This window comes from Equus quagga, chromosome 9 (assembly GCF_021613505.1).
Source record: "Equus quagga isolate Etosha38 chromosome 9, UCLA_HA_Equagga_1.0, whole genome shotgun sequence".
NCBI lineage: Eukaryota > Metazoa > Chordata > Mammalia > Perissodactyla > Equidae > Equus > Equus quagga.
Window position 1 is genome coordinate 91886894 of NC_060275.1, and position 27654 is coordinate 91914547.

General features: G+C 33.0%; 1 protein-coding gene across 4 annotated transcripts in view; it reads right to left on the bottom strand.

Annotated features, from left to right (window-relative positions):
• NIPBL (NIPBL cohesin loading factor) overlaps positions 1-27654 on the bottom strand; it is a 194674-nt gene that overhangs the window by 65758 nt on the left and 101262 nt on the right. For 3 of the 4 annotated variants that reach the window (XM_046672361.1, XM_046672360.1, XM_046672363.1), the window contains exons 9-10: positions 25417-26043; positions 17735-19363 (exon numbers count right to left, since the gene is read on the bottom strand). In XM_046672361.1, the coding sequence (XP_046528317.1) occupies positions 17735-19363; positions 25417-26043 (2256 nt within the window). The remainder of the gene's footprint in view (positions 1-17734; positions 19364-25416; positions 26044-27654) is intronic. The other variant, XM_046672364.1, reaches the window with a different exon arrangement.

The following is a 27654-nucleotide window of genomic DNA, read 5'->3' on the forward strand; positions in this document are numbered from 1 at the left end:
TCCTGTTGAGAGCTTAAAGTAGAAGTAGCAAAAGCTGTTTATTCAGGTTAATTTGTCCTGGATGACTACTAAAGATGACAATTTTAACTTACTTTACTTACCCATGTAAATCTTTGAGTGAAAGTATAAAAATGATGTCTTACCTGCTACATTTTAGGAATTGGGAGCAAAGAGTACCTTAGTGGTTTATACCAGGGAATACTCATAACTACAATCAACATTAACACCATAACATTTAACTGATAATAGTGCTTATATAAAAAGTAAAAATAAACCATGACAAAAATAAACGGGTATCGATTAAGACAATTTCAAAGCCTCAAGAATATACAATACAAATAATTTAAGAATATAAAAGTAAATTATTATCTCAATGGAAGAATAATCTTTTTTATTCTTCATGAAACTTTTATTCAACATCATGAAGGAGTTATTTCATTAACTTTTAGCCTTCCATTTTGCTAAGGACATGGATAGCAACACTTTTACCCAACAAAGATGTAATACACATGGTTAGTAATATTTCAAGGACTTCATTGCTGAGACTCCTGACATACTAATGTTGAGTTTAACTTAGTGTCATTTTCAAATCATGTAACATTTCCCTTGTACTGGCTTTCTTAATTTAACTGTATTTTCTCAGTGAGGTCTGGTTTTTAGAATACTGGTAGAGGTAAAAGAAATCAACTTTAGCTTTGGATTGTCAGTATCTTGGGCCCCAAGGCAAACACACACTGCATCTCATTTAAAAGTCTTTAATGCTTTAAACACCTCTAATTAAATATGTGGCTTTTTGATGGAAGGATCATGTCTTCTAGTATGTATCTTCCCCTTTTCACATAACCTACAATATTAAGTATGTATATATAGGTGGTCATGTATATAAATGTGGTTCTGACTGCCGCACTCTGTGCTTCACAATTTCTTATGTTCACTTATAGAGTACTTCCTGTATAGTTTCTGAATTGCTATACTTTATTGACAAATTAAGACATTTCCAAAATATTTTTAAGTGGAAATTCTTTATTGTACTACCTGAAACATTATAATCTTTTTGGGTTTATAAATATGGATAATCCAAAGTATGTGGCCTTCAGTCTATCATGAAATTTTTTTAAAAAGCAGATTTACCTAAGTGATTATGTTCTGCTTAAATTCCCATTCACAAAGACATACTGACTTGATACTAATATCCCAGAATTAAAATTATCCTGCAGATAAACATACAATAGATAATCAAGGGTTAAGATATGTATTGGTACTTGTACTCTCTTTACAATGGTTTATTATATCCTCAAAACAAGGACTCTATTCCCTTCTTTCTCTCTTTAAAAAAAAAAAGTCCTCACGATAGCCAAACACAGAAAACTTATGTCTTATATTTGATAAAGCAGGCATCAAAGTTTATTCATTGTAGTTTACTGTCTCTTATTCCCTAAATTAAAAAAAGAATACTATCAGATTTAAGAGTTCTATTATCCTGTAGATCATTTTAACCTCTGTATAACTCTGAAAGTTACAGCAACATTATTCGAAGACCAAATGTTTCATTTATGAAGACCCAACTTAAAAAAAAATATCCAGAAATGGTTAACGTCTCTCAATATTCTGTCCTCCAAAGGTGAAGCGTTTCCTTTTGAATAGAAATGTCTATTCCACAGGTTTATGCATTTTCTTAATTAACCAAATCCTTTCTTCCTTTTTATAAAGTACTCTATAAACTGACTCAGCCCGGTCCCTTGATTACAAAGGGTAAGAAGTAAAATGCCTGACTTTCCTATACTCACAGTCAGGATCTTTAAATACATCATCAAGGATCAGATAACTGACTCAGTTTCAATAGAAATGAATAAACAGCAAGTACTTCAAATGATCCCTATGACATATTTGGTTATGTTCTTTTCCCTGAATTATGAAATAATCCTTTAAATGCAAATATAATGTCTCACTATTTCTTAATACATTGACAATTTTAGAAATTGTTTGCTGAACTATTTGTTCTTAAAAACTTCAGATTGCTACTATTTGTGATTATCTTTCTCACTTCACTTCTCCAATGCCAACTACTTTATTCTTTAAATTAGGAGTTGGAATTACCATAAAATTTTAAGTCATTCGCTTCAGGCATGATATCTTTTAGTCACAATTTTGTGAGGTATCAATCACACTTTCAGCTTTTGCAGATACATATTCCATCAGATATCATACACCTCTATTTTCTGGCTCTAATAAGGCTAAAGAATACATCTACTTCTAGATGTACTACATTTTAGCAATCTTGGATTTCTAGTATAAATCACTCATACTAGCACATTTACCAAATTATTAAAACCAGAAGCCATCAAACGATTTAAGAGTCTCAAAGAGTCACTGATTTGATAACTAGCCATGTGTTTTGTTTGGGTTTTTAAATGGAAAAACAACTCTGAGATTAAAATAAACCACCTCAATTAATGAAATCTTTAGGACTGAAGCTTCAGACAACAAAAATCAGTTATGTTCAGAAACAAACCAAGAAACTAACATAAACCTACAAATTTTACAATTCATAAAGAATATTTAAGCACACACAATGTAGTTCAATGACAATTCTTCCAGTTATCTACCCATATTACAGATGAGTAGCATCAAGTCCATCTTTAACTTCAATTAGGGGCAAAAAGAAAAAAAATTCAGTAGGGCAGGTTGTCAATCTGCCCCTCTTGTGACCCTAAGTGAGTCTATATTGTTTGAATATATGAATTTTTTGGTGCAAATGGTTTCTAAATGCAAGCAAACTTCTTTATTTGAAGCTACTGATAGGAAGTGCATTGAAGGAGTATGAACTACTGATGACATAGCCCTGAAAACCAGTAACATTTGGGAGGCAGAAACAAAAGAAGACAACCTGAAGAGAAACTGAAAAAATGTAGGTTTCAACCATGAGACCAGGACATTAAATGTCCCTTCCATAGGGACCCCAAGGTTAACCTGATGCAAGGTAACCTGATGCAAAACTAGAGGTAAAGAGGAAGACTGCACACTAGAGACCAAAATCTGCAGCGGAAGTAGGGACATGGAAGATTGGCAAAAAGTTTTGAGGTCACAAAACACTGACTTCGGAGGAAGAACTCTGACATGTTTATTTTAGCAATTATTTGCAAGGAGCAATAGCAAGTTATGAGAGGAGATAGCATGTTTTGGTGATAAGGCTCCTTGACTGAGTGAAAATGAGGGCAGTGAAATTTACAGCTTCTAGGGTAGATGTTAACAGTCATCAGGGTAATAAGAATGGGGAATCTGTTTATAACTGAGGAGGAAGTCTTAGTTTAAGGGAAGAGAAGATCAGGTAGACTACATCCTCTACAAGATAAGGGTCAGGAAATAGAGGGGTTTGCTTTTTTTGTGATAGTTTAGGATAAATGGAAGTGATGCATAATGAGATAGTCTGGTATAAAGTTACCTTAATTTTTGTAAAGAGGCAGAGACCCCAGACACTGGCTAGAAGTCTAACAATGCTTGTTCAGGACTACAAAAAATATAAAAAGATTTTGTGGGGGGTCCAGCCTGGTGGCGCAGCAGTTAAGTTTGCATGTTCCACTTTGGCGGCCAGGGATGTGCCGGTTCCAATCCCGGGTGCAGACCTACACAATCCTTATCCAGCCATGATGTGGTAGGTGTCCCACATATAAAACAGAAGAAGATGGGCATGGATGTTAGCACAGGGCCAATCTTCCTCAGCAAAAAGAGGAGGATTGGGGCAGATGTTAGCTCAGGGCTAATCTTCCTCAAAAACAAAAACCCACACAAAAAACAAAAACATGGTTCAACATCCGCAAATCTATCAACGTGATACACCACATTAACAAAATGAAGAATAAAAATCACACAATCTTCTCAATACATGCAGAGAAAGCATTTGACAAGATACAGCATCCATTTATGATAAAAACTCTAAATGAAATGGGTATAGAAGGAAAATACCTCAACATAATAAAGGCCATATATGACAAACCCACAGCAAATATCATTCTCAATGGAGAAAAACTGAAAGCTATCCCTCTAAGAACAGGAACCAGACAAGGATGCCCACTGTCACCACTCTTATTTAACATAGTATTGGAAGTCCTAGCCAGAGCAATCAGGCAAGAAAAAGAAATAAAAGGGATCCAGACTGGAAAAGAAGAAGTGAAACTGTCACTCTTTGCAGATGACATGATTTTATATCTAGAAAACCCTAAAGAGTCCACTAAAAATCTTTTAGAAATAATAAAGGAATACAGTCAAGTTGCGGGATACAAAATCAATGTACAAAAATCGGTTGCGTTTCTATACACTAACAACGAAGTAGCAGAAAGAGAAATTAAGAATACAATCCCATTTACAATTGCAACAAAAAGAATAAATACCTAGGAATAAACTTAACCAAAGAGGTGAAAGATCTGTACACCGAAAACTATAAAACATTGTTGAAAGAAATCAAAGACACAAAGAAATGGAAAGATATTCCGTGCTCTTGGATTGGAAGAATTAACATTGTTAAAACGTCCATACTTCCTAAAGCAATCTATAGATTCAACGCAATCCCTATCAAAGTTCCAACAACATTTTTTACAGAAATAGAACAAAGAATCCTAAACTTTATTTGGAACAACAAAAGACCCCGAATAGCCAAAGGATTCCTGAGAAAAAAGAACAAAGCTGGAGGTATCACAGTCCCTGATTTCAAATTATACTACAAAGCCATAGTAACCAAAACAGCATGGTACCAGCACAAAAACAGACACACTGATCAATGGAACAAAATTGAGAGTCCAGAAGTAAACCCACATGTTTATGGACAGCTAATATTCGACAAGGGAGCCAAGAGCATACAATGGAGAAAGGAGAGTCTCTTCAATAAATGGTGTTGGGAAAACTGGACAGCCACATGCAAAAGAATGAAAGTAGACCATTCCCTTACACCATGCACAAAAATCAACTCAAAATGGATTAAAAACTTGAATGTAAGACCCAAAACCATGAGACTTCTGGAAGAAAACATAGGCAGTACACTCTTTGACATCGGTCTGAGCAGCATATTTTCAAGTTCCATGTCTGACCGGGCAAGGGAAACAAAAGAAAAAATGAACAAATGAGACTACATCAAACTAAAAAGTTTCTGCATAGTGAAGGAAACCATCAACAAAACAAAAAGACAACCTAACAATTGGGAGAAGATATTTGCAAACCACATATCAGATAAGGGGTTAATATCCAAAATATACAAAGAACTCATGCAGCTCAACAACAAAAAAACCAACAATCCAATTAGAAAATGGGCAAAAGATCTGAACAGAGATTTCTCCAAAGAAGATATACAGATGGCCAACAGGCATATGAAAAGATGCTCAACATCATTAGCTATCAGGGAAATGCAAATCAAAACTACAATGAGGTGTTACCTTACTCCAGTCAGAATGGCTATAATTAACAAGACATGAAACAACAAATGTTGGAGAGGATGTGGAGAGAAGGGAACTCTTGTTCACTGCTGGTAGGAGTGCAAACTGGTGCAGCCACTATGGAAAGCAGTTTGGAGTATCCTCAGAAAATTAAGGATAGATCTACCATATGATCTAGCTATTTCACTGCTGGGTATTTATCCAAAGAACTTGAAAACACAAAGGCATAAAGATACTTGCACCCCTATGTTCACTGCGGCATTATACACAATAGCCAAGACGTGGAAGCAACCTAGGTGCCCATGAAGGGACAAATGGATAAAGAAGATGTGGTATTTATACACGATAGACTACTACTCAGCCACAAGAAATCACGAAATCCGGCCATTTGTGACAACATGGATGGACCTTGAGGGTATTATGCTGAGTGAAATAAGTCAGAAGGAGAAAGTCAAATACCATATGATCTCACTCATAAGTAGAAGATAAAAATGACAAAAACAAACAAACAAACACATAGCATTGGAGATTGGACTGGTGGTTACCACTGGGGAAGGGGGAGGGGAAAAAGGGTGATTAGGGTCACATGTGTGGGGATGCACTATTATTAGTGTTAGGGTGGTGAACATGATGTAATGTATACAGAATTCAAAATATGATGTACATCTGAAAAAAATAAAAATTAAAAAAAAACCCCAAAAACCAAAAAACAAAAACAGACAGAGAATTTAAAAAGGGAAGACTCTCATCTGTGGTTTGCATATGTGGTTATTTATCTGTGTCTAGGGAGGGATGGTCAGAGTTAAATCTGTAGCTATTCTCTTTCTGATGGTCTTTGAGAAATACTCCTGAAACTAATGCAAAGATTCATTATATAATCACTACATAAAGAATGTCATAACCTAAGAACTGGTTAAGTCTCCTTTTTAATTTTAGCCAGCAATTTTCAAGCTACAGGTTGTAACCCATAAGCAAGTTGTAAAATCAGTTTTGTGGGTCTTGACCAGCAGTTGTGTTTAAGATGCAAGAGAAAATATCAGTGTTTTGCCTAAGTTAAGGGTAGGTATATTGTTAACATGTATATGTATGAGTGTATTAGGTCACAACATGCATTTTATTTATCTTAGGTCACAATCAAAAAAGAAGAAATCTTTTTAAGCTTTATGGTTGCCATCTCATTCAAGATAGGAGAGTCAATTCAGATTGAAAAGGTCCTTCTAGGTTAATATAATCCAATGTGTAGGTTTAGCCCAATGTTTCTTAAGCTACAGGATCAAAGAAAAATAATAATTCAAATAAGATACTCAAAATTAATCAAATTGATTTTACTCATTTTAAGTTCACAGAATACTGACTACCTCGTATCAGAGAGCTTAATTACCTACACGTATAATTCTGATCTATAAGTTGCCAATGTTACATTTTTGAAGCCCTGTTACAATAAAACTTTGGATTACTCAAAAATTACTTTTAATTATGTTTGATATAAATCTTTCTAAAAAGCACTGTATCCATCTCTTTTTTAACTTCTTGACTCATGATTATTATTGAAAACATCAAGTTTTCCACTGTGTTTTACATGGCGATGCCCTTAGGAGTTAACCACTGTGCATAAGGCTGTTTGAGAAAAATGATCCAGGCTTTGTTTCTAAGTTCTTCTGGTCTGCTTGTAATTTGCTAAAACGTAAACACAGACTCTGCTAACAGTGTAGAAAATATAACACATGGCAAATGGTGTTCAAACACTTTAACCCATTTATACCATTTGTGGAAATTTATCCCAAGGAAATTTATACAAAACAAAAAAACTCTATGAAGAAAGATATTTAGATCAGTTTTATCTATTGTAACATCAAAATGTCCAACAATAGGGGAACACAGTGTAACAAGAGATCACATTAAGGATAATTATGAACAATGTTGGTAGATGGTAAATGTAAAAAAAACCAGAACGCAAAATGACAGGTATACCATGTTGTATCTATGTAAAAGGTATTTGTAACAGGAGTTAAAGGAAATAAATATAAATATTATACTGACTTGAGATGAATTTTCCTAAAGAAATACAAGTTATTTTTAAGGAAACAAGAAAAAGGTCAATGATTATTTGTGAGGAATTAGAAGATAATTCATGAACACAGTGGGTTTTGAACAGAGATGAGACGGAGTGAGATGGGAAGAGTGGAGGATGGAGGACAGGAGCAGAGAAGTAGGAGTTGGTGGTGGTTTCAGAGCATTCCAGGAGGAATAAATTTGAGGAAGTTTGAGCAGTCTGCTCTGGACAGAGCAAGATATTCAGTAGGGACAAAAAGTAGGTAAACCTGTAAAAATAGGTAAGGTTCAGATATTACAGTCTTTTCGAGGAGTGATAGAATTGGAATGTATTTCAGAAATGTTACTCTAGTAGTAATCTCTGGGATGGATTGGAAGGGGGAAACATTAGAAGGGAAACCTTCTAAGAGCTATCTGATGTGTCTATGTGAAAGGTATGGGAAAATACTAAGTAGATACCAGGAATTTAACCATTTTTGTGTTACTATTATGTACTTAGCACATCACACTTTATGAAGGGATATTTAGTTCAAAATAGTATTAACTATTTAACATGTTAAGATTATATATAGAAACCAGAAAATATGGAATCAAGGACAACAAAATTCACAAGTTGATATTTGTTATATAAGTATTTTAATCAATCTGATCAAGTACTATATTATATTAGCTATTTGACTATTACATTATGTTGAATGTAGAGAATTTTAGCAATATTTTATAATATTCTAGAAAAACATTTCTAACAATGCTAGGAATAACATATTTTCTGATTATGTTCTTATTACCAATGGCTGTAAAACAATGTTTAACTTTAACTAGTCTCACCTTACTTCTTCCACATTGTACTCTAAATTAACTTCTGCTTTTCCTTCTGTCCTTGTGCTAAAAACACATGATCCACTATTCCTTTGTATTCACACAGCATCCTTTTCCTTAAAAATACTACACTGACACTGTATCTTTAGTTGTCCATGTCCTATATGAGACCAGAAGCTTGATAAAGTCATACACTGTTGTGTTTGCAGCATCTAGCTAATCTATAGTCCTTCATCACATCCTTGTGAGAGCCCGTCTCTACACTCAACAGCAAGGTTTTAAAAGTCAGTTGTAATGAAGATACTAAAGAGCTACAAGCAGGACTTTTTCTACACTGTAGACTCTCAATGAATGTATGCTAAACATCTTCTGTCTGATGGCCAGAAATATTTATTGCCTGCTTACTGTAATAATTACAACAAACTTGTGGTCCTCCAAAAAATTTTTCCAGCTGAAAATTCTTTTTTAAATCCCAAAAGCAGTTCTTAGTTGTTTTATACTGATAATTTAAGAGAAGTTTACTCACAAAGTGAAAAGATAAGTAAAGATTTCACCATTGACATGCAACAAGTATAAAATATTTTTAGGCAATTTAAGTCTGCATATACTTGTTACATATTTATATTTAATACATTATACATTAATGCATTATTAATATCTATAACCCCATTACATGAAAATAAGTACTCACAAATATTAAATATTCTGCTAAAAGTATTTGGTTAATTTCATCCTACATTTATAAATATTGGATAAGAACTGGAAAAATAATGCAAAACTCTGTCTAGATCAGTCTTTTTATATACATATAAAAATACTCAAGTAGCAGTTGGAAATGCAAATTTTAGGTCTCATTTGCTACAGAATAAACAGTCTAGTTATCACCTATATAAAATTTCCATTTTATATCTAAATCAGGCTCAGCAAACTAGAGCTTGCAGGGTCAATCTGCCCCATTACCTGTTTTTGTACATAAAGTTTTATTAAAACACAGTGACACACAATCATTTACATACTGTCTATGACTGCTTTTGTACTACAATGTTAGAGATAAGTGGCCCAGACAGCCTAAAATATTAACTATCTGGGCCTTTACAGAAAAAGTTTGCTGACCCTTGATCTACATCATACTTTATTCAAAATAGAACAAAGTGATACACACCTTGCAAGTATAGTCACTATATAGTTATATTCTGTACAGTTTAGGTCACTGCAAATTGGTTTATTTAATGAAGATAAAATACCAAGGAGTTGGTTTGTAGCAACTGAAGGAACACTATCACAAATTAAGCAGGCAGAAGAAAAAATTTTAAGAAATATCTGGTTTTAAGCATCATAGTTTTGATATTGACACTAGCACTACAAATATTTCATTGACATGCAGCTATCAAATTACTATGAAGAAGAACTATAAAAACAAACATGCTTTCTAGGAAGTTTATTATGTAAAAGACATAACATTTGTTATTTATTACTACTCAATATAGAAAGTCGGAAGCAGGAATCAAATGATCCTTTCCTTGATATGTATACACAGTGAAAAAAATAAATGGTAGATGCACAAGCTAACTTTACACCTCAAGGAACTAGAAAAAGAAAAACAAAATAAGCCCAAAGTTAGTAGAAGGAAGGAAATAACAAAAGATTAGAGTAGAAACAAATTAAACAGAGACTGAAAAGAGAATAGGAAAGATCAATGAAACTAAGGGCTGTTTTTTTGAAAAGATGAACAGAAGAGACAAATCTTTAGCTAGATATACCAAGAAAAAAAGGACTGAAAATTATAAATGAAAGAGACATAACTGGTATCACCCAAATACAAAGCATCATAACAGACTACTATGAGCAATTATCCACCAAAAAATTGAACAATCTAGAAGAAATAAATTCCTAGAAAAATACAATCTACCAATACTGAATCATGATGAAATGGAAAATGTGAACAGACCAATTACCATGAGATTAGATCAGTAATCAAAAACCTCCTAACAAAGAAAAGCCCAGGACCATATGGCTTCACTGATGAATTCTACCAAACATTTAAAGAAGAATTAATACCAATTCTTCCCAAACTCTTCCAAAAATAGAAGAGAAGCGAACACTTCTAAACTCACTTTACAAAGCTAGCATTATCCTGATACTAAAAGCAGACAAGGACACCACAAGAAAAGAAAACTACAGGACAATACTCCTGATGAACACAGATCCAAAAGTCCCCAATAAAATATTAGCAAACTGAATTCAACAATATATTAGGGGGCCGGCCCCGTGGCCGAGTGGTTAAGTTTGTGTGCTCTGCTTCGGTGGTGTCCCACTTGCCACAACTAGAAGGATCCACAACTAAAAATACACAACTATGTACTAGGGGGCTTTGGGGAGAAAAAGGAAAAATAAAATCTTTACAAAAAAACAAAATACAATATATTAGAAGGATCATATACCAGGATCAAGTGGAATTTATTGCAGGGATACAAGGATGGTTCAACATCTGCAAATCAACGTGATACACCACATTGACAAAACGAGAGATAAAAATCATATGATCATCGGGGCCAGCCCGGTGGTGCAGTGGTTAAGTTTGCATGTTCCACTTCAGCGGCCCGGGGTTCACCAGTTTGGATCCCAGGTGCAGACCTACGCACTGCCTGTCAGGCCATGCTGTGGCAGCATCTCACATATAAAGCACAGGAAGGCGGGCACAGATGTTAGCTTAGGGCCAATCTTCCTCAAACCCCTCCCCTCCCACAAAACACCAACCAAACAAACAAAAAATCATATGATCATTTCAGTAGATATAGAAAAAGCATTTGACAAAATTCAGCATCCATTCATGATAAAAACTCTCAATAAACTGGATATAGAGGGAACGTACCTCAACATAATAAAGGCCATACGTGACAAGCCACAGCTAACGTCATACTCAATGGTGAAAAGATGAAAGTTTTCTTCCTCTATGACCAGAAACAAGATAAGGAAACCCACTCTCGCCACACTCATTCAACATAGTACTGAAAGTTCTAGCCAGAGCAATTAGGCAAGAAATAAAAGGCATCCAAATCAGAAGGAAGAAATAAACTGTCTCTATTTGCAGATGACATGATACAATATATAGAAAATCCTAAAGACTCCACCATAAAACTGTTAGAATAAACTAACTCAGTAAAGTTGCAGGATACAAAAATCAATATATAAAACAGTTGTATTTTGACATACTAACAATGAACTATCAGAAAGAGAAATTAAGAAAACAATCCCATTTACAATTGCAACAAAAAGAAGAAAATATCTATGAATAAATTTAACCAAGTAGGTGAAAGATCTGTACACTGAAAACCATAAGATACCAATGGAAAAAACTGATGAAGACACAAATAAATGTAAAGATATTCCACACTCATGATTGGAAGAACTAATATTGTTAAAATGTGCCAACCACCCAAAGCAATCTACAGATTCAATGAAATCCTATCAAACTTCCAATGGCATTTTCCACAGAAATAGGACAGACAATCCTAAAATTTGTATAGAACTACAAAATAGCCAAATCAATTCTGAGAAAGAGGAACAAAGGTGGGGGTATCATACTTCCTGATTTCAAACTATATTACAAAGCTATAGTAGTCAAAACAGTGTGGTATTGGCATAAAAACAGACACATAAATCAATGGGACAGAATATAGACTCCAGAAATAAACCCATGCATATATAGTCAATTAATGTACAAAAAAGGAGCCAAGGGAAAGGATAGTCATTTCAACAGTGTTGGGAAAACTGGATAGCCACATGCAAAAGAATGAAACTGGAACACTATCTTACACCACAGACAAAAATCAACATAAAATGGATTAAAGACTTGAGTGTAAGACTTGAAACCATAAAACTCCTAGACAAAAATCATAGGTGGTAAGCGACTTGACATTGGTCTTGGCAATGAATTTTTTAATTTGACACCAAAAGCAAAGGCAACAAAAGCAAAAATAAACAGGTAGAACTACATCAAACTAAAAAGCCTCTGCAAAGGAATGGAAACCATCAACAAAATGAAAAGGCAACCTACAGAATGGGAGAAAGTATTTGGAAATACTTTATCTCATAACAGGTTAATACTCAAAACAAAAAGAACTCATACAACGCAATAGCAAAAAACCAAACAATCCAATTAACAAATGGGCAGAGGATATGAATAGATATCTTTCCAAAGAAGACATATAGACGGCAAACAAGTAGACAAGATGCTCAACATCACTAATCACCAGGGAAATACAAATCAAAACCATAACAAGATATCACCTCACATCTGTTAGAATGGCTATTATCAAAAAGAAAATAAATAACAAGTGTTGGTGAGGATGTGGAGAAAAGGGAACCCTTGTACACTGTTGGTGGGAATGTAAACTGGTGCAGCCACTATGAAAAAACAGAATGGAGGTTCCTCAAAAAGTTAAAGATAAAACTACCACATGATTGAGCAATTCCACTTCTGAGTATATATTTGAAGGAAACGAAATCACTCTCTTGAAGAGATATCTGCAACCCCATGTCCACTGCAGCATTATTTACAATAGCCAAAACACGGAAACAACCTGTGGTTTAGTCCATTGACAGATAAATGGATAAAGAAAATGTGGTGTATATATATATATAAATATTATACTATACTATGATATATTATACTATGTATTATATATGAGACATTATACTATATAACTATAATTATATTATAAAATATTTATTACTATATTAACTATTTAATATTATATTATGATGTATAATACTATATATTATTATATAATATCAAATAGGTATTCACTATCTTAAGATCTATATCACGTTCTTGTAAGGGAGGGTTTCAATAACTTTTTATTAGAGTAAGAGGGAATGTTAGAGTAATGACTATTTCTTCATCAGAAGGAGCAGGTTCTTTCAGAACTAATTATCTGCTATCTTCTCATCCCTTAATCACACACCCATTTCCACTGGTAGGAAAACCTTCTAGAAGCTATGTCCTTAGGCTGGCTTGAGATACAGAATGCGAAGGAGAGAGAACACCACCAGCAAACTTTAATACATTTAGTTTTTATGAAAAAATTTCTATTTAATGAAGCTCTTTAAATCAATATTAATATCAATTATCTACTAAGCAAAATTTGGACCAAAAAAATTCTGTGAGCAGAAATCATGGATAAAAGTTTTCAAAATATTGCACTAAAATCACACTCAATAAACTCTAGGTATATATTATGCCAACTTCTATAATAAATATTCTCCAAACACCTCCTAAAGATATCACTGTTAGTAAAGTCTTTACATAAACTGAAAATTTGAGTTTTTCTCAGAAAAGTATTTTATAAAACTGTTCAAATGAACCAAAATAAATTTCCACTGCAGCATTATTAAGGATTCTGAATATTACAATCATAGCTACTACACCAAGAATTTCTCAACTTAGGAATTCATAAACCATGCAAAAATTCACTCTCAGAAACAGTGCTTTCTCTCAAACTTACAGAAGCCTAGAGTCCTAAATACAATCCAACTAGATTGTTCAATGCTATGTAAAAAGGCAAACAGCCAATGTATTTTAGTGATCAACATTCAGTAGTGTAACTACTACTGTAATAACTGAGGTGAAATAACTGCCCCCAACAATGACTGCAATCATTAGCTAATCAAATGAGCACTAGAGTTTAAACACTGTAGACTATCAGAGCTGCTAGATAAGTACACATACCCAGCGTAGACCATTTTCAGTAACTGTTTTACTCTTTAGTTTAAAGGCCATGATCTCAAATAACAGATGGTATGGGATGTTTCTTGAAAGCAGTGATGGCAAGTGATGGAAAAGGATACATTAGTTGGAAGGAAGTAGGGGGACGAAGAAGAAAACTGGTTTCCTTGGATATAAAGTTAAGATATTTTGAGACACTCTGGTATCATAAAAAACCAAAATCAAATTGTTAACATGTATAACTATTGATACTAAACTGTTAATAACACATTAAGGCATGTTTGTTGATGATCATACTTTATTTTAGAGATCTCATAACTTTATTTTAATTTGAAGACATATTATATGTTAGCATATATTAGGATAATATTCTGAGTAAAAATATTTTAACAATAAAGATATTACTTTTGGCATTTAATATACTGACTGAAGTATGTTTTAATAGAAAATATTTAAAAAATTTAAAAGGTTTTACAAAGGTTATGTTGGTTCCCCACCCCCACCCCACCACTTGGCAAGGAAGAAACAAGGTGATGGTAAAAAGACTGGGAAGATGACAGAAGCTGGCTGAGAACAGAACTACATTGAGCCAATCTCATAACAGCTACAGAGCAAAATAAAGGTAAATGGTAAATTAAACAGACATGAATATGAGGAGGTCTTTGGATCTTAACAAAAACTAGGTAGTTGACAGGGCAAAAAGAGTTATTACAAAGCTTAGGGAACAGGAAGTTGAAAATTATGTAGCTCTTGAGTTAGGGTCTACTGGAGGGAACAATAAAAGATGAATACACAATTTTAATCTGCACACAAAAGGCTTTCCTGAACATGGTGGCAATACAGTCTCTATTCATTCAACAGGCATTTAACATGCTCTTATCATATACTAGGTATTATGCTTGGTACTAGGGATACACATATATCCCCACAGAGATCAAATCAAACAGAACCATGTCACTTTAGATCTAATATGTTTACACAAAAGACAAAAGTAAGTAATCTATACTAAGAATCCTAAATCTACACTCCTACTATTCAGAATTTATCAGCTTAATGCTTATTCAAGGAATTTCAAATGACCCTAAAGAATGAATATTTTAAATATGGACATCAGGTAAAAAATATTTAAAAGATGGAATTTTATGGCTCTCCCAAGAAAGGAAAACTTACTAAGAATTTTGGGTCTAGAAATCAACCAGCAATATTAGGTCTAATTTCTTTATTCTGAGAAACACCAATATGTCAGAATATGTGATTTTCTGTGACTCTCCAAAGAAACTTCCAAGTAATGTGTACTACAGAAGGTCAGTAATCCACAACTGTGCTTCCTATGCATGTAATTAAAAATATCCACAATTGTGTAATTCTGCTATTGCTAACTTAGCAGCAGAGATAAAATAAAACCAAAATTAGTACATTACTAAAAAGTAATAAATATTAATTCTTAGGTATAAATAAAGCCGAAACATATCTACTCGGGATCCTGAAATAAATCTAAGAAGTGAAATAATATTTTTTGATGAAAAGGTCCACTTACTTTAACTCCAGATATATTAATATGTATGTATATACTACATACATGCACATGCACACACAAACACCCTACTCTAACAGGCAGACACACCCAGACGGCCTACTTACTCACTAACATAAACGTATCAAGTATATACATTCGTGTTAAAAGTATACTTAGGAGAAATATGCATTAGTACTAAAAGTTTACATTCATAGGCAATAAAATTACATGTGAAAAAACCATGGGAAATAATACAGCAGTTAATAATTAGGTGCTATATTCATTTCTTGACATTCAGTTGTAGAGATTCTTTGTTAGAACAGAGCTTAGAAAGCAAGGCTAGCATAAGCTGACAGAGGGCAGGGGAGAAAAAGATGGTCCAGATCAAGGGGACAAGAGGGTACCACTTTCCATCTTTCCATCTTTCCATCTGACTCTTCTAAAATTGTGTAACTATACTCTTCAGTTTATATAAATAAGCCACTCCCAAAGTGTCAGTGAAAACTTTTAAAGATAATCTTTATCTAAAAGAAAACAATTCTAGTGCTTGATACTAGGTTCTAACAATCTCTTTTACATAACAAGTAATTTTGAAAAGACGCATTACTTAAATAAAGACTATTAATTAAAGCTGAAGTCTTAATTTTTTGTAGGTCTGATTACCATAATTTAAAATCTGAAAGCTTCATTAAAAGAATACAAATATTAGTGATTCAGAGGCAATCTTTTTTCATTTTTGAAAGACAAAAACCAAATAACAGTGAAAAAGTAAAATTTTGATGAAGTAGGAATAAAAAAATTAGTCATTTCTTTGAATAAAGAGTTCCTAGTAGTGTACTATGTTTTCAGTGAGCTGAAAGACATTTCTTTGAATAAAGAATTCTTAGTAGTGTACTATGTTTTCAGTGAGCTTTTTTCGATAGACAAGGTACCACAGCATTTTACAAAAACAGTAAGCATCATACCTTCCATATCTCCTAATACATTGCTGTGCTATACAATATAACTTGCTGCGATGATGCAAATGTTCTGTTTTAATACAGTAGCCACTTGCTACACATGGCTATTGAGGATATGCATTTTTCAATATTATTTAGTTTAAACTAATTTCAATTTAAATAGCCTGAAGAGGCTAGTGACTATCACATTGGACAGGACAATTCTAGAGTTTCATATATTTGTTTCTAAGTAAATATAAATCTAAGTTATTAATGAACGTCATTCACAGAGAACTTAAAAATCAAAATTTCACCTCTACTGCCTTAAAAACTATATCTCAATCTGTATTTTATGGGCTAAATAGGTCTTGCTACAAGATCATCAAACTGTAGATATATATACATATATATATGAAGCAGTATACAAAGGAACACAAAATTATATTTTCTGCACAAACTGCCATTGTATTTTCAGCACTTAAGACTTTTTTCCCCTGGAAATACTACTCCTCAAGTAACAAAAGAATTAAACTCAGCAATCATGCAAAAAAAAAAAAAAAAAACCAAAACACTGAAAAAACTCACAAACCAATGATTTAACCTAAGTTAGGGGTAAATATTAGTCCTTATTACTTTTCCATAGCAAAGGGCAAAACCAAATATTTTTTAAAATAAAACATTTGTAACTAACCACCTCCCCCACAAAAAGGGGAAATAATCTTTTATGCAACTTTCTAAACTATATAAATTCAAACTATTCATCAATAATTAACTTAGAGGTAGGTCCATAAGAAAACAGTATTATGAGACACTTAGAGTTTATAATATTGATTTTCATATACCATATAGTTTTACTGAGATGTGAGCAATTGAAATTTAGTCAATTCCTCATTGTAGAATGGAACACACTCAAAATAACTTTTTAGAAAGTTGTTAAATACATCCATTCTAATCATTCACTTAATTAACAAGCAACTTTCAAAAATACCCGAAATAATGAAATAGCAAAAGAACTTATCTGTGTATTGAATAGTAAAAATCATGACTACTGTGAGTAGGTCAAGTAGGGGTGAGAGAAAAAGAATTTTCATTGAGAACTTTTTATATTACTGAAAACAATTCACTGCTGTTTTATATGAATGTTATATTTTCATGTAGTAGTATTTCAATTTTGTAAATTTCCACTTATCCTTAGTAACCCTAAAATTTAAAAGAAAATTGATTAGAATACAAATGACATCAGTATAAGTATTCTTACCTTTATTTGACTTTGATGGTTTATTCTTGATAGGTTTAAGGGAACTTCTTGATTTATCCTCTCTATCCTTAATAAGTTTCTGAACATCATCCAAAGACAGTTTCTGCAGGACAACTACAGGCTTAGCTCCTTTATTTAGGTCTTCAACTAATCCCATTTTTTCTACTTTGTCTTTCTGCTCTCCTTTCATTTCCATTTTCTTTGTCTCCTGAGTAATATTGCCATCTTTATCCCTCTTGATTTTTGGAATGACAAAATTTTTCAATGCACCAGACCTGCCCCCCAACAAATAACTTGGAAATTCTGCCTTATTGTCAAGGTGTGCTTTATTACTGTCTACTTTACTCTTATTACCCTCTGTCCTTTTGTCATCTTTACTATTTGGTGATTTAAAACCAGGCTTATCAGGTCTTGATTTATTAGGATCACCTTGTTTAACACGAGGACTGTCAGGCCTTGATTTTTGCTCCCCAGAAGATGGTCTTTCTCTTGAGTCCCCTGATTCATGTCTGTGTTTTCGTTCTAGTTTATCAGGTTTTGAACCATCAGATTTAATGCCATGTTCGTTTCTACTAGAGGATCTCAATGTTTCTGGTCTTCGAACCCTAGACTGATCCCCCCGATGTCTTTCTGATTCATTCCTGTCATCTGATTTTTGTTTACTATCATGGTCACGTCTTAGTGACTCAGGAATAGATCGCCCGTCAGGTCTCTGCTTTAAGGCTTCAGCTCGTTCTGATTTTAACCGAGGTGAATCAGATTTAATATCCTGCTTATGTTTAGACACTTCAGGTTTTTTCTCTGCTGATGGCTTTCCAGAATCTCTCCTATTTTCATGCCTATGTTTTGGTGTTTCAGGCCGACCTTCATTTTTTTGCTTTGGAGTCTCAGGTCGGTTCTCACCTTTCTGCTTTGGAGTTTCAGGCCGTCCATCACCTTTTTGTTTTGGAGTTTCAGGACGCCCATCACTCTTTTGTTTTGGAGTTTCAGGCCGGCTTTCACCCTTTTGCTGCTTTGGGGTTTCAGGTCTTGACTTTGTTGTTTCTGATCTGCCGTTATTTTGTTTGTTGTCATTTGGTTTTATGTCAGACAGTCTATTTTCATTCTGTTTAGGCTCAGCTGTGGTGCTCTCATTTTGTTTGGATTCGGTCGTTCTACTCTCATTCTGTTTAGGTTCTTCTGTTTGTGTCTCAATTTTAGTTTCTAACTTACTTTCACTTGATTTTGTCTCCACCAATCTGTTTTCATTTGGTTTAGATTCTGCCAATCTACTTTCATTTTGTTTCATTTCACTCTTTGAAAGCTCAGGATCAGACTTTTTTTTAGGATTCTCAGGATGGTTTTCTGGTGTAGATTTAAGATTTCCAATAATATCTTCCTGAAGAACAGAAATAGGTGCATCATTACATTGTTTGATTTCTTCAGGCTTTTTTATGGAGTCTGAATCCTGAGTTATAGAAGCCTGAGAGTCCACTCTTCCTGCCTGATGAAGATCAATGCTAACCATTAATGCTGGCCTTGACCCATTTCCCGTAGAACCCGTCTCCTGAGAAGCTGGTCTATTACCTCCTGTAGCACCCCCAGCCTCCTGTGGGTAAGAATCTTGTTTTCTTTTTTTCAAAGGCTTATCTGAAATTTAAAGATAAATATTCAGTATCAGTAATAGACATATATTCTTAACTTATTAAAAATCATATGGATTTTGACTATTTTTAAAGTCAATTTTTTTTAATGTGGTGAACGCAAATGTCAACATGCATATATAAAATAGTAGGCATGAATGACATAATACTTCTAAACCAAGGTTTAAGTAAATATTCAGGCTTGCTGCACCTCAATAAATATTAGTGACTACAGTAAAAAGAATTTAACAGCATACGCTTTGAGTATATAAATATGCCCAAGAATATAAAATAAACAGAACTTACAATATATTTAATACAAACATATATTTATGTTTGTATATGTTACAGATAAACCAGATTCTTTATATAGGAATAAGGCAACCAGTTATATAGTCTCATTTAAGATTATTTTAACCATTAACCAAAAACTACACAGAACCCCAAATCTGCCAACATACTAAATGTGAAATACAAGCTTTTACACATAAGAAAAGTATGGAAAAGAATAAAACCCGAAAGAAAATAGAAATCATGCCACTGAAAAACAGGTAAATGAGGAGAGTAAGAAAAAAGAAATGAATTTAAAATAGTTTGTCATTAACCTCTGATCCAGGATTCAAATTCTTCAAGGTGTCAACAGCACAAATGGAATTTAAAAGCTAACACACAACTAGAAGTATATTTAAAATAAGAAAACACATATATTATAAATATAAAAATGAAAAGCATATAAGGATCTTTTAGATAAGTCCTTTCTTAACAACTTCCACTGAAGAAAAATGCTTCAGCTCTTCAACATAAAGTTCTAGGAGTCTATATACTGGTCTCAGTAAGAAATAATTAACAGTATTCTGAAATATAAAGACAAAAATATACACAAACACAAATCTACCACCACAATAAAATGTCAAGGTATTTTTAACAGCCATGTATTTCTATGCATGATTCCACTTGACTCAAGAGGCGCTAGGTCATTTTCTATAAACTGAACTTCCAGTTAGTTCTTAGGAATAATTACATTATAGCACCTTGAGGTTTTGACTGCTTTAGCATTTACTTGCTGAATTGCCTGGCTATGATTTCAAAGTCATTTTGAATCCTTTTTACAGGAGAACTTCAAGATTCTCTCATAATATTCCTTAATATGATACAATAGCTTTTAAGGAAAACAATATCACAAAGTTAAAAGTCATACTGAGCACTAAAAACCAGCCTCTTAGATAGGAAACCAAGTTCTGAAAAAAATGTTTTAATGGTAATGCTGCTTTTATACACCAAAGTTACACCATTTAGTTTTCAAAGTGAGAGAAGTAGCAGTTCATTCCAGCTTAAAAATCTAATCAATTACTAAAATTTACTTCAGGTATTTGCTAGTAATTTTTATAGAACTAAATCACTCTGTATCTTCAGTTATTCAGAAGTCAAATCTATCATCCCATATGCTCCATTTACAAAACAACTACATGATAATAATAATAAAGTATATTATCATTAGACTGTTCTCCCTAGTTAAAACTAACCTGGTAAGAACTTACACGAAGCTTTCTGCCTCAATATCTAAGGGAAAAAAGCACTCAAAATGTTAAATTTATGTTTAAAGAATTTTAGTTTTAAATGTTCTGCCACACAAAATAATCTTTATATCTTGCCATAGGGCACACCAAATAATTACTACCTCATAAATAGGATGCTTTATCACCTTATGCTTATCCTTTAAACCTTTATGATAAGAATCTAGAGATTTAAATAGTATGATCTAAGATTTTCATATTTTTCAATGAAATTATGCTTTGTGAAAGTCATTAAAAGGGTAACCTAAGCATACTTAAGAACTATAATGACATAGATCTCAGAAACCTGAAGATTTCTCTTAAGAAATCTGTGGCTCAGTTTTACCAATATGAGCAATCTGTCTTTCAGAAAAACATTAAAGTATCTTGAAGGGCAAATTTTAAAGGATTACGAAGTACTTAAGAGTTTATAGATCATTAAAACTTCATTTCAATTTATCTTTCATTATTAAAATGGAAATTTAGCAAACAGTTTAATTTCAAAGAAATTATCATGTTCGACTTAGTTATCTGAAACTATAGATGCTACGATTATTTATAATAAAAATGTATGAAAGCATCTGCACATGACTGATATATTAAGATTAGGAAAGATCTTACTATTTTTTTCCACTATGCATAAAATATTGCTAAATACGAAGTTTTAATTTTTCAACTATTGAAAAGTACTTCACATCTTCTGCGAAACCCAGAAGATTCCATTACTGCAGCAAGGGTTCTTGAATATGTTAAGAGCATGCAGGTTCTGATTCATTTGATCTGATTCAGTTCCACCATGAACTTATTCCTGTAAAATGGCTCTGAATCTGCACAGGTCACTTTTGTCTAGTGACTTTTGTTATCCGTCTCCATTACATCAGAACCTTCACCTAATGATGGAAAGCCATCTCTATGAAGAATAATTTTAAAATTTGGGACACTGACTACCTTTAAGCCCTCTTCAGCTGTGGGAACCATAAGATTAGCTATCAGAATGCACATAGTCCTGAAGAAAATGCATCCAAAAAGATATAATTTCAAAACCAACACCACTTGTAATCCAGATGCTGATATTTTGAAAACAAAATCCAGCCCTGAGAGAAATTCTGAACTTGATTATGCTTATAAGAAACAAATTATATCACCTGCTTAAATCTACTATAAGTGATAACTGAAAACAGAGAAGAAAGCACAACAACTGTACATATAGTAACCAATTATGAAAAATGAAAACATCCCACCCCTAAACCACAGGACACAGGCTAAGTGGCTAATTGTCCTATTCCTGTCCAAACTTCTAGTCTCTTATTCCAAATGACAGTAGGTAATAATTTACTTCTTAAAAGGGTTACAGTGTAAGAATATTGTAACATTATAAAAAACATTAGTGAAGCTAGGCCATTCCTTATACTTGCTAACATGGAAAGTGGACCTTGGGAAAAGATGAAATGGGCAAAGATGAACAAAGAAAGCCCCTCTTTGTCAAAAGAAAGCAGGAATTTTCAGCACATGAACGAGATATTAATGTCTATAATAGGTCATCCCAGAAGCAAAGATAAAGAGCCTTTTAAAATTAATTTCTGTAATTATATATGTTAAAAGTATGAGCAAAAGATTGAGAAAGAGGTCCTTTAGGAATATTATAAAATATTAGGTCACAGAGAGTTAACCTATCAGTGTAAATCAAACCATCCAAAGAAAGGAGAACAGGCCAAAGGGACATAAATATCTAGCAGCCAGAAAAGTGTCTTCTATGTGTGGAACAGAGGTACATTAGGTTCTACTACAGCCTAGGTAAAATATTTCCTTAAAGTACTCTATTCCTTTTCTTGAATTTCATAATTATCAAACAACATTGTTTGTTGAACTTTGTCAATCCTATTTACAAGGTATAGTTTTTTGATTTCTGGTCTATTCAAGGGAATGCTTCTCTTAAAACAAATGAATATAATGGGAAACAAGCTCAGACCCTAGAGTAGAGCTTTCAGTAAAACCACATAGACCAGACAAGTAGTCTTGTTTGCTCCTTACCACAACCAACCAATACAATAGTTATAAAACAGTTCTCAGTGCCAAACCTTAGAACAGGTAAATATCAATTTTACAGTTTAGTCCTAAAAATGTAGGGGTAACTAGTAATAAATTCATTTCAAAGACTTTTTCATCTCTCAAGGGCTGACTATAAAACTACCACTTCAGAAAATTTTGCTTTTATTTATGACCTCACCTACAATCTTGGAGCAACATACCAAACCTTTAATCTTTCTAAAATCTCAAGATAACTGCTTATATATAAAACACTATCCCATCACCCAATGCAGAAATTGAATACAAAATGACAAGGTTCAAAACAAAGATGTTCGGTGGCACCTATATTCCAAAGGTTTTCAAATAAAACCATGAAATAATGGGAACATGGCTTTCAGGAAACAAGTTAGAAATGATAGCACTAATGAGGTCAGCAAAATCAATGTAATGAACTTGGGAAAATACACATATTAAATCATCTAAATCAAACTAAAAATGAGATAGCTCAAATGAACATCTTTTTCCTTTAATTCTTATAGCACCAGATACCTCTGTAAGTCAACTTACAGAGTTGAAAATTCTAAGTCAACTCTGCTCATTCAACTTTTCAATTATTTTTTTTACAGACACACTATCACAGATTAGAGAGACAATTGGATAATTAAAAGTAAAAGATATATTACAAGTTTCTGAAATAACAGTATCTTGTTCATTGATTTTGTTTTAATCTCTCATAGAAAAGTTAGTAGTCTAAAATAAATTTGCTAATACGCAATTAGTCCTATTTACTATCTTTATTTTCATTCAGTTTTTAAAAGTAAAAACTTTGGTTTCAACAAATATGATACAACAAAATTTCAGGAAAGTAAAAAAAAAAGTTCACCATTTCCTCTGTTTTCATTCCTACTAACAATTTAAAAAATTACACTCCTTTCTAAGAAGACAGTTTTCCAAAGCACAGATTAAAATGTCATGTAAAAATTCAGTTCTCAAGGCAATTAATATTTCTTGCCCAAGAAATTACAATTTTATGTTTCTTGCAAAACTGTCATAGAATTCAGGAATCTGGGGCTGGTTAATATTATCAAGAGAATTTGAATAACAGTGCTCTCTTCATTTGGTTTTTATAAGAGGTTAGAGGAGGAGATATATTTTGGAACCCCTATAGTTACTTATTTCCTGAACCCTACACTACTAAACAAAGAGGAAAAAACCAAACAACACTTTATTTCATCCTTAACATTGATTTACTAGTTAAAAAACAAAACAAAACAAAACCCAATTCCCTGGCTAATAAAACGAAGATCATTAGCAATCTCTTTATTTGCATTTATCTGTGATTTGTGCACTTAGCAAACACCGCAGTACAACGATGACTAAATACAGTCTGTTTTTTCAGTAATGTTAAAAAGAGCCATCACGATAGACAGGAAATATAATACGAATCTTCAGCATGTTTCTTAGCATAGGAAGACAATTATCCAGAAATGATCCTGTCATATAACGAACAAGATCATATATAAAAATGAGATCTACCCAACATCAAGACGTTCTGTCTTATATATTATCCAAAAAGGAAATATAAGAACTGTAAATCAATCTAGAAAATTTAACTATAAAATTAAATCATAAGGCATGATTTGGTTTGCATAGTCAAATGTGTATGTGCATCTGTAAAGACACGAAATTCATAAATTATATTACTAATTTCAATCACTGATTCATCAGTCTCACTTAAAATTTTCAAGAGATTTTGTACACAGTTTTCACCAAATAATCAAGAACTTAATAGGGACTTACTTTTATTTGATTATAGTATTATATAAAGCACAAAAAAAGCCCATAAACTCATAGAACAAGTGTCTTGAAACTCCATCCTAATACACTAGTCGGACAAAAGGGAACACAACTGTATTCACGCACAAAAGATCCTTGATCCTTAAGGTTTGCTATTTAATATTAACTTAAAATTCTTTCCATAATTTGTTTTACTAGAAAAAAATCATATTATTAAGAGGCAGCAGGATTGGAAACCAAGTAAAAAATCTAATTGCATAATAAGCATACACAAAAACTTTTCTTAAATGTACTGATTCAAAATAATTCTATAGCAGTTAACCTTGTTTTGGCAGAAAAACGGTGAAGATGCAAAACTATCTTAACATAACTTGTGGTAAATGGAAGTGATGTAGAAATGCTAATGCTCACTTTAATAGACAGCACAGATAAATTGCTAGGTACATAATAGGTAACAGACTTGTGATACAGAATTATCAAATCCCAGATAGTTGTTTCAGATAAAAAAATGAAATCAGGAATTTAACTTCTGAAGTATGAGCATTAGTAATAAAAATATAACTTAGGACAGACAAAGAATTATAAAATATGAGAAAAAAGAGAAGTAACTTAAAAAAACTTTTTGACATTATAATTACATATTTTTCCAGAGTATGAAGTGGTAGTAAAGAGATTATTTTACCTTTATCTTGAACTTCTTTTGAAAAGCGCTCCCTTTCAATAGCTGATTCTCTCTCTATTCGCTCAATTTCAGCCAAAGCATCCAATTCCACTTCATCATATATAGGTCCCTGTTGTGATACCTGTTGCTGATTCTGTACCACAGAAGTCTGGGGCTGTTTTGCAGCAAGTGAAGTGTTCTGTTGTAAAACAGGCACTTGATTTGCTGGAAGGAATGCTGTTTGTTCTTGCTGCGACAAACACTGAGCAGCATTTAGTGGGCGGTTTACATCCTGTGGAGTAATGGGTGTTTTTGAAGTCTGTCCCGGGTACTGCACATTAAAAGGAATATCATTTTCTGAAACATTGCTATTTTCCATACCAGAAAGTATATCCTCTTGCTGGTCCATGTCTGAAGACCTTACACGAGAAAGTCTTAATGTAAGTTTAGTAGAGTCCTTGGATGGAGAACTAATGATATCATACATTGCAGCTTTCTCACTCTGGTCTTTTTCATCCTTGCCTAATTTCATTTTCTTTTGCTTCTTTTGTTTTCTTTCTGGAGAATCTAGCAAGATGTCTGGTGGAACATCTCGAGGTGATGAACAAGGTAGAGGCTGAGATTGTAGGATTAAAGTTGGTCTTGATCCTAGAAAACAATTCAGCAAGAATGAACAGTTGTGCTAGTTTTACATTTTCTTGCACTCTGATAGAAATATTAAGTGACAATGTAGTAACGCTAAAAAAAATTAATAAAAAAATAATGAATTATCTAATCCAAGCTACTTATTTACAAAATACAAAAAGAAAGCCTCAAGACCTGTCCCCCATGGTCTTTTAGCTTGCTGGTAGACGACTGTAGTTTGAATTGAAGTACAAGTATTCCATCTTCCAAACCAGTATTATACCTATTTTTGTGCCTATAAAATATAAATATTTAGCTTGAAAATGGCAAAAAGAACTCAACGTTTCTAAAGCTGATACAACACAAATATTTTAGGTATGCTTTCAATGATTATCTGGGAAAACTGACATATCTAAAGTAATAATAAGTCTGTCAAATTACAAAAAAACAACAAATTAATCCTAGAGACTATACACAGTCACACAAATACTTACTGGTGTAAGAAAAATAAAGTGGAGAAAAACTACAAATATTAGATATTCTTCAAATACTTCACAAACTCGTGATAAAGTACTGATTTGTACCTTTGTATGGTCTTCACTTTCTCCCTCCACTCAACATCATTTATACACTCTCTTCAGCTTGCTAATCCTCCTTTTATTAGAAAAATATACAAGTCCAGCAAATTTCAAGGCTCAAAAAAGTATCTTCAGCCTAGATCCCATTCAATTAACAAACGCTATATGATACTAGAAAGTATTAAAATAAGCTAAACAAATGGTAAAATTCTCCTAGTCAATAATCTGTTAAATGAGGGAAAATAGTATGAATATGCTTCAGAAATAAAAGTATAATTGTATCTGAATAATGTATGCAATACATTTCTTGTCATTAGACTATTTATAAAGTTTAAAAACCCACAACAAATTATAAAAATTAGTCAAGACAAAGGTGCTTTATAGAAAGAACTTAGGGGCCAGCCCTGTGGCCAAGTGGTTAAGTTCTCGCGCTCCGCTTCTGCAGCCCAGGGTTTCACTGGTTCAGATCCTGGGTGTGGACAGAGAACTGCTCATCAGGCCATGTTGAGTCAGCGTCCCACATGCCACAACTAGAAGGACTCACAACTAAATAAAAGAAAATAAAACTATATACTTGGGGATTTGGGGAGAAAAAGCAGGAAAAAAAGAAAAAAAAAGATTGGCAATGTTGCTGGCTCAGGAGCCAATCACTAAAAAAAAAAAAAAGAACGAACTTAACCCTAGACTTGTCTTAAATTAAGGTTTCAGTGTGTAAGTCTATACATATTTGTGATTTTTCCATGAGACATGAACATGCACTCTCAATTAGCAATGTAAATATATTTAAAGTATGATATATAAAAAACAACTTCTTAGAGAACATATCTATTGGATAAAGTGTGATAAAGATGCTATTGGAGCAATTTACTACAAATGTTAAAATCTGAAGTGATATCAATAGACTGACTGTATTTTTAGATAGAGCTTATACAGGACATTAAAAAGAAATGAAACAAACATTTCTGGACCATTTATTTTGTGTCAGAGCTTGTGCAAGGTGCTTTGCACGTGAATTCAGTTAATTAATTTAGAACAATCTTGATGAGTATTATCGTTA